Below are 9,190 nucleotides of genomic sequence, written 5' to 3'. Positions count from 1 at the left end.
AATAAGTACCAGCACAACAGTTAGTCTCAAACAACAGAGACAGTAATAAAAAGATATTTGAAGAATACAATTCAAGAATGTTTTCTTAATGTACTGATCATGTTCTGAAAGATTAACGTATATCCTCATAACAGTGTGAGGATCATGTACTGGAAGCTGTCGAATCCAAATACCTCAAATTATTTGTTTGACTTTGGCGCCATCATGTGTACAGAAGGGACCAATAAAGAGCAGCGTGAAGTTTAGAGAATACTATGGACCAGTGAACTGTTACTTCTGTTTAACAACTTAAATTTACATGGTGTGTGTGTGTGTGTGTGTGTGTGTGTTTCTAAAAGTGCTTGGTGCTGGTTGGTTTAGGAACAGCTCCCTCATCACAGTCCAACATAACATGGTTATCGTCTGAGAACAGCTGCGCATCAGTGTCATTCAAAATAAAGAAAAACGCTTTCTGTACACCAAAACCAAGTAAGAGAAAAACCTGGAACTCAATCAAATGAAAACACGCTCTCCGCTCCACCACAACTTATGTTTAGCCACATCTATCAGCAGTCGACAAACCAAAACTGACAAACCAGCTGAACTCAAAGGCCTGTTTTTACAAAAAAGAGCAGATGTGTTATCATGTTCATGGTTACTTTGGGAAATGTTGTTTGTTTTCTTGATGAAATTTCTGAAGTCTCAGTGCTAAGCTAAGCACTGAGACTGAAAATGACACAGTCTCTTTGTTGTAGTCCAGTTGCACTTTGTCTTGTTTTGGCGTTCTTGTAACAGTCACCGGGGTGGGTGAGGAGGTCATGGCCCTGAATTCTCCATCCCGGAAACATAAAGCCCAGAAGCCATTCTCGGGCCGGGCCGGGATCTCAGCATCATCTGTCATGATCTAATAATGAGACTGGAGTTAGAGAGTGCTGGCATGAAGATTATAGCTGCTAGCTGCATTTGCAGCACGCCCAAAGAACTTCTCCTCACCGCAGCGACACGAGGTCCTGCCAATATTTTGGATCAATTAGCACCAGCAGCTGCAACGCAAAGTTTGCCAGCCAATTTCACAACTTCACACAATTTTTGAACCCTCTTGCTGTCTATTTAATATTGTACAAGAGTGAATTGTTGCAAACCTCTACACTGTCAATAACTCCAAAAGCCTTCAATCATAACTAGCTGTTATGGTAAATGTGGTTGTAGTTATTGAGTTGATTATCAATCAGAGTTATAAACAGTTTAGTACCTTTCTATCTGACCGATTTCTTTTCCCTTCTTCGAAGCTGGTGCCCCAAGGTGATCCATAACACAAGTATAATGGTGCCCCGTGTGAGGATGTGTATTAATTTCAGCATAATTTGGACAGTGCTAAACTTGAGATTCACATCTTGAACCCTTTAGCCAAAAGCCTTTACATTTAATCACTAGTCTTCTACAGAAGTAGAAGTTGATTTGTGCTTACAAACAACTGCAGTGTGATAAGAACTGATTTATCAATCAAACTTATAACTGATTGGATTAACCAAAATCTTTTAAGTTATTAACTGCTACTTTGAGTCATTTGCTAATGCTACTATCGATTCAAGTTGAAAGTGCTCTGTGGAAATTGTGAGAATTTCAGTTCAGCATTTGAATATCCCGTTAACAGTGCATTGTTGTCAAGCTGTTGATGACAATTTAAGTCTCTCCATACTGGAAAAACATACCAATTATTGACATTTTCCATATATTTACAAAAGGTACATATATTATCTTGTAATATAATATGCATATATTTTGGCAAAATTATAAATACATATCAGAATATTTGCATTACCAATACAGATTATTTTGCAATTATTTTTCAATACATTCTTGAACACAAATGACAATATATTGACATGTGAGGGCTTCTTACATATATTAAAATTTATTTTGATATATTCCTTGATATTTGTAATTGGGCTTCAGTACTGGTGGGATGTTAGCATGGTTACATTAGCTTATTAGCGCCACACACAGCACCAACCACAGCATACTGTTGATTGGAAGTTAACTGGTACAGAAAGACAAGAGTCTTGGGATCCATCACAGCTAAAAACTGGAGAGGAAAAACAGGAGACGTGACAGATCTCAGTCTGTCCTGCTGAGTTTAATATAATGTAAATATGATATAATGTCTGCAGAAGCTTCAGGCTCCTCTGGTGAAACTCTGCTGTCCTCATCAAATATCCAGCATGAAGTGCAGACCGCTGCTGCCCCCCTCGACAACAAGTGGTAAAGCAACCAAAATTAGGCCTCCCTGTTCTTTGAGTCTCTCTCTTTTCCACATCAGTAAGACAATGAATCAATGTGAGTTTGGTCTTCACAGGGAACAGAACATTGGGTTCTCCTCGCCCAGAGCAGCTCAAATGTAATTAACCACCCTGTAAAACAATCGATACCTCCTGACACATACTCACACACAGTGTCTGTTTCCAACACCCCCCCCCAACACACACACGCAAACACACACATACACACACACACACACACACACACACACACACACACACTATGTGTTACATCTCAGAGAGTGTCTTCAAATACTTAGCGACATCGGAGCGAGGATGCTTCTCATTTTGCGTCACGGTGATGAAGATGCTGACATTTGCTCCGCGGCTGTTGACATTGTTCTCGTGCACCTGTGCTCAGCGTCTCCAGCAGCGGGAGGAAAAAGGGTTCAGGGCTGAGTGAGGATGACACAGATCGCTTCAGGAAAAGCAGGAGTGTCACCAGACTGGTCCCATGATGCTCTCTGAATCCACATGTCATGTCCAGTCTGACAAACCAGGAGACAAGAGAATGATTCCTACACCTCCGACACAGTTTGACAGTGATGGAGTCCTCATGTCCAGTACTTCAGTACAACAATATATAGAATGAATACACATAAATGTCCTCCACTAAGAATCAAGCTCAAGTAGAAGTTCTGCAGCCCGTCAGCTTGGGTCAATATACCACTTTTTGACTTTTGGCTCCTCAGACGTGTTCCCTTTTGTCATTACATGGCTGCTGTACACACAGAGGCATCTTAAACAAGAGGCTTCGACTGGAAGAGTCACAATCCCCCCGTGGTAAATCAGAAACTCCAGGAGATCCTCCCCTCCTGGTCAACATCAAATCCACGACGCAGTTATAAATTAATCCCTGCCCGTGATGTTTGACACACACTTCATCAGTGCACAGCACGGGAGAATATTTCACACGGGTGAGTAAAAAACTGAACGTTTGTACTTTTGAAAAGTTCGACAGGTAGTTTCAATCAATGCATGACCTTTAAAGAACAGCAGCACTTCTTAACTGTTGAGTTTCCTTTAAGCTGTACTAATTTGCTATTATTTACTGAAATCATGAAGTGATTTGTTCCTGATTCTAATTGTTTTTGGTTAAAATGATGTGGATGATGTGGATGAATCAAGCTTCAATTCACGTTCGTTGTTACTTCAAAGTCGGGACAGTTAACAGAATATTTTAGACTTTTATTGATGAACAAAGATCTTTATGCATGCAGGTATAGTCCTGTTTGATTGCAATTTATGAGCACTTAATATGTCGTCAAAGTCTTAAAAGAGTTTCCATTTTAAAATATTTCTGTAATTTCATTTGAAATATTTTGCAAAATGTTTTCTCACATTATTGAAAACTTTAAAAACTGAAGAAAAACATAGATAAACAATTGATTTGGACAATACATTGAAAGTGATTTAATTTTACAATTTCAAAGGACAGAAATATTACAAATTTTAAGCATAAAGTTCCAAACCTGCTTCTAAATTTATCACAAAATATCCACTGACATCTCAGCATTTCTTTTTTCTTTTTTTTTTTTTTAAATGAATACAGTTAAACAGTTAATTATACTGTTGGGTATTCAGCACCTTGTTAAACGTCCAATATACTGTTTAATGTTCTGCTTTGTTTATTTCGTTTTCATGCCTGAAGAAAAACACAATTGATTAAGTCTTCCATCTCCAGGGACGTGGTCTTGGCACAGACTCCTCCGCGTGATTAGTCCCACAGGAGTGTGTGTGGCCTGAAGTCGAGCCGTCAGCAGAGGGAGGTGAGAAACACCATCCACTGAAGGAGCACAGGGATGAAAGGTCCAGATTAAACACACAATAGTTCCCTTGATGGTTGTTCAAGGAACAATCACAGCCTCTGGCTCCGATAGTCCATTCAGTGAAGGGAGCTCAGGTGTGCTGCATGTGGAGACTCTTACAATTCGAGAGTCTGTGCAAATCAGCCTGACTCAGAGCTGCTGGAAACAGTCCCGGAGCCCAGATCAAAAGTTGACATTTAAAACCAGCATTTACAAAAGGAAACTGCTAGAAAAGCCTCCGTGCTGCAGCCTATTGTAGGATCAAGGCCCATGACACCTATATAGGTTTGCTTCATGTCTTACTCCAGTTATTATTCCATCAATCCAGACATTATTGCACTTATTTTCCAAGTTATTGTCCTTTTTTTGGTCAGAAACTGGCTTTAAGAATAGCTAAGTGTCAGAGTCAGGCTTTTAAGAGCTCCAGGATATCACCAGGTTACCGCTGCCCCTTACAACAATGATCTTAAACAGATTTCTAAGTGCAGCATTTGTACCTTTGCCATTTTAATTTGGGAATAGCTGCCCTTTTATTCTGCTGTGAGAGGGTGGTGCTTTTAATATGAGTCCCTTAAGTGAGTTAGAGGTCCCTGCATACGGGGAGACACGGTTCCCAGAGGAAGGTCCACTCAGGCACAATAACAAGATAACAGCCCGAGGAGAAGCCCTGGCAGTGTTTGTGACATGTTTTTGCTCTCTTGAAATTGTCAGGCTTTACTCTGCAGCTAGTCTAACTCTACGGAGACTAAACTTCTCAGCAGGTTAGAAAGATAGAACTCTAATGAACAATAGTGTATTTGACATAATGACCCTGAGCTGGAAAACAAGAACAGCGTAAGTCCCCTAGATAAACAGCGTGGCAGTTTATGTTTCTGCAAACCACAGATATGTTGAAGCTTTCTTTGTACGTTTTTAATGTTATGCCGTGACAACACTGTGTTTATGGTCTGGTTTCTGAAACAACAACTACATAGTTATGGTTGTTAGGGTTGAGTTCAGTAAACTCAAATGCAGAGACCAGAGACAGAGCTCTCAGGGAGAAAAGGTGTATTTCTTGGTGGTGCGTAGGTGGTAAGCAGGCATGATATCCAGGTAGAGACTGGCAGGCGAGCATGCTGGGAGTCGGCCAGGCAGGCAGGCAGGCAGGCAGGCAGGCAGGCAGGCAGGCAGGGTCTCCGGCAGCCAACACGAAGGAGCGCAGGAAGGTTGGCTCGCAGGAAACAGAGTGGAATAATGCTGGAGTTTTCTACAGGATGAGCCACCAAGACGAGCGTTAGCAGGAGAGCAAAAACACAGGACATGGAATTCGTAGAGGTAACGTAAGACACGTCTTCCACAATGTTACCACCTTTAGTTATGGAATAATCTGGCACTGAAGTTGTGGAGAGACCAGGGTAATATAGTAGGAGGGTGGTGAGTAGATGAGGAGCAGGTGCGCCATGCTGCTGCCACCACGCCCCCACACACACACACACACACAGGTGACAAAGGATGGGGGTGGCTGACAGGAGAAAAACACAAACACAACAAAACACAACAAAACACAACCAGGCTGTCACAGTGACAGTACCCCCACCCCCTAACGGCCGCCTCTGGGCACCCTGCCAGGCTTATCCGGTAAAGCAGAGCATTTAGCAGAGCATTTTCTGTAATGAACGAGCGGGAGACCCAGGAGCACTTCTCAGGACCATAACCCTCCCAGTACACCAAGTACTTGAAGCCACTTCCCTCAGCGGTGAACATCCAACAGTCGACTAACAGAGTAGACAGGTTGGCCATCCACCAGCCGGGGCGGCGGAGGGGGTTCGGCCAGAGGGCTCAGTGGGCTGGAGGAGACAAGCTCACGCAGGCAGAGAAACATGAAATGATGGATGCACCTTAAAGAGATGACGGAAGTTTAGGCAGGTCACTGCAGGATTAATCATCCTGACAGTGTCAAACAGGGCCACTATGCCGGGGTGCCAGTTTTTGGGAGTCTGTCTGGAGCGTAAGATCCTTGGACGAGAGCCACACTCTCTGACCCAGGGTGTAGACATGTACTGGTGAGCAGTGTCTGTCCACCAGATGCTGGTTCCGTGCAGTAGAGCGGAGGAGTCAGTGCGAGCAGCCCGCCAAACCAGGCGACACCATTGCATGTGGTCCTGGTTGGACAGGACAAACACATCAGCCTCCTGTTCGGGAAACAAGGGGAGGTGGAAACCTTTAGTAACCATGAATGGGGACATACCAGTGGCGGAGCTGACTAAAGAATTATAAGCATATTCCACCCAGGGCAGATGAGTGGACCATGAGACAGGGTATAAAAATTGTCCACACTGACCTAACTCACCAGAATATCTAGCTGGAATGGGAATGAATGGTTCATGAGGGGAAGGGGGAACATCTACTGGAGCAGGTAGTGGTGCAGCCTGTGGCGGAGAGGGACTGGTTCCAGAAGTGGCAGCTGAAAGCTGAGTGCATACCTGGTCCAAGCGATTGCCTAGGTGCATGAAGCTGCCGATTAGACCGCGAAGGGCCTCCATCACCATGCGGAGGGTCTGTACGTGGTTGCCAAGCATGACCCCCGGGATGAGATGGCATTTCGCAGGTGCTCTGTCTCTGCTGGGTCCATCTGCCAGATTATTCTGTTAGGGTTGAGTACAAATGCAGAGATGGGAGACAGAGCTTTTCGGGGAGAAAAGGTTTATTTTTTGGTGGTGCGTAGGTGGTAAGACCGATAGAGACTGGCCGGCGTCTCATCAGCAATATCCAGTGGTTTCATGCTTGCAGATGTTGGAAAAACTGTGGTACCTTGATAGAATTTGAAAGTGGTTTCAGGCTCAGAACTGGTCAAATGTCATTGCTAAAACCATCCAGTAGTTTCAAGCTTGCAAATCTATAAATGACAGAGTGCAACATTAAATATCCAGAGGCTTCCTGCTTATAAGTGGTCAAAAACTGTGACCCTTTTTATGTATATAATGCATATTCTTGACTTGCAGAAACAATAAATGTTCTAGTTACTGGGTTGAACTAGTAAGTGTCCAGATGATGGTAAATTTGTTAAACGCTGATCACTCATTCTTCTCCCCTCAGACTCCTGAGGTCAAAGTTGTGAAATCATGAGGATAAATGCATCTTTGCCTCTCAACTCGACCTCTTCTCCAACTCAATTCCCTCTCAACACCACCACTGACATCAACGCCACAGTGAAACCCTTCAGTGTGTTTGACGGATGCGATCACCAGGTAGAGGGCATTCTCTTCGACCTGACCCTGCAGATCATCAACGTAGTCGTGGGAATCCCTGCCAACATGCTTGTCATCGTGATCCTGATCGCCCATCGCAAAGAGCCCTCCACTTCAGACATATTCTTGGGCTGCCTGGCGTTCATGGACATCTACTTTGGCGTCATGACCCCCATAAGCTTCATCAACCTTTATCACTGGAAGAGCAAGGAGGTGTGGTCCTCTCTTAAGTTCTCCTACGGTGTGAAAGACACCAGCGGCCCGTTGTTCCTCTCCTGTATCTGCCTGGATCGCTTTGTGGCCGTGCTATTTCCAGTTATGTTTGGGCAGCTTAAACACATCAAGTACAGGTTAAGTCTCTCAGTGTTGGTTTTCTGCCTCACCATTGCCTACTCAGCAGCCAAGATGGTGGGAGGTCTTCCCAACTTTGAGAACGTGTTCACTGGTGAGATCCTTGCAGCGTTTGTTTGGATGATTGTGTGTAACGCGAGCATCCTGTGGGCCCTGAAGAAGTCGCGAGGTGCAGGGAAAGATGAGATGCACCCCATGAAGAAGAAAGCCTTCAAGACGGTGCTGTTTATCCTTTGTATCATTGTGTTGAACTACCTGCCGCCTGTCGCGCTGTTTCCTTTTGAAGACATGTACTCCCCATTCGTGTTCCGATGCTACGTGCAGCCGGTGGGCTTTGCCTTCCTCAACATCAGCAGCACCATCCAGCCACTTTCCTACCTCGTCCGTCTGGAGAAGGTGCCTTTCATCTCAGACGCCTGCATCAAGAAGTGGTGCCATTGTGTCTCTGCAGAGAGAAATGAAAACCCACCTGCACCAAACCCAACTCAGGCTTAGGTAGATCTAATGCACATATTGAACCTTGTAGATGCATAGTTTATGTCTTTAAGGAGGAGCTGTAAAGGAAGGAACTGTGACTTCATGATTTAAGTCCAGTGTGAAGGATTATGAGATTGCAGATATCAACCAACCAAAAGGTTTTTATATTTCTGCCAATAGATCCCCTGAAATCCTTCACACTGAACCTTTAACTACTTTATCTTCAAACGTGTGTTGTGATTGAATAGACCTGTATGTAAAGTGAAGGAAGCAATCGTGAAAAAAATTTAAGATCTTCCTTTATTGTTCCCCCTTGGGAGAAATTTGTAGGTAACACAGCAGTTCAGAGGGAAATAGTTGCAGCACAACAGTTAGTCTCAAACAATAGAGACAATAATAAAGAGATATTTGAAGAATACAATTCAAGAATGTTTTCTTAATGTACTGATCATGTTCTGAAAGTTTAATGTATATCCTCATAACAGTGTGAGGATCATGTGTTGGAAGCTGTCTCCACCCAATTAAAATCCTTCACATAATTTGTTGACTTTGGCGCCATCATGTGTACAAAAGTGACCAATAAACAGCAGCATGAAGTCTAGAGAATACTATGGACGAGTGAACTGTTACTTTTGTTCAACAACTTAAATTTACATGGTGTGTGTGTTTGTGTGTTTCTTAAAGTGCTTGGTGCGAGTTGGTTTAGAAACAGCTCCCTCATCACAGTCCAACATAACATGGATATCGTCTGAAAACAGCTGCACGTCAGTATCATTCAAAATAAAGAAAAACGCTTTGCCATTTTACACCAACTGAACTCAAAGGCCTGTTTTACAAAAACAAGCATATTTGCCATCAAGTTCATAGTTAATTTGGGAAATATTGTTTGTTTTCTTGCTGAGATTTGGATGTCAAGACAATTTTATATAGACCATAATCTTCTATCCTCTGACCCGTGAATACTGATGCCTTCATGTTGTTCTGACAAGTCGCATATAGTCGGAGGCAGATTAGTATATATATATATATA

The 9,190-nt window shown here is 43.2% G+C and overlaps 1 protein-coding gene across 2 annotated transcripts; it reads left to right on the top strand.

The window, feature by feature from the left end:
• The first annotated feature begins 4,023 nt into the window (after nucleotides 1-4,023).
• Nucleotides 4,024-9,182, top strand: LOC119014565 (G-protein coupled receptor 183-like). 2 transcript variants are annotated; one of them, XM_037089864.1, is made up of 2 exons: nucleotides 4,024-4,066; nucleotides 7,181-9,182. In XM_037089864.1, the coding sequence occupies exon 2, from the start codon at nucleotides 7,207-7,209 to the stop codon at nucleotides 8,176-8,178; it is 972 nt and encodes a 323-aa protein (XP_036945759.1). In that variant the 5' UTR covers nucleotides 4,024-4,066; nucleotides 7,181-7,206; the 3' UTR covers nucleotides 8,179-9,182. The 2 variants fall into 2 exon arrangements, with proteins under 2 accessions (XP_036945759.1, XP_036945758.1); XM_037089863.1 differs by lacking the exon at nucleotides 4,024-4,066 and adding an exon at nucleotides 5,776-5,875.
• Nucleotides 9,183-9,190: the final 8 nt, after the last annotated feature.

This window comes from Acanthopagrus latus, chromosome 23 (genome assembly GCF_904848185.1).
Source record: "Acanthopagrus latus isolate v.2019 chromosome 23, fAcaLat1.1, whole genome shotgun sequence".
Classification (NCBI taxonomy): Eukaryota; Metazoa; Chordata; class Actinopteri; order Spariformes; family Sparidae; genus Acanthopagrus; species Acanthopagrus latus.
This window is presented reverse-complemented; position numbering and strand designations above follow the sequence as displayed.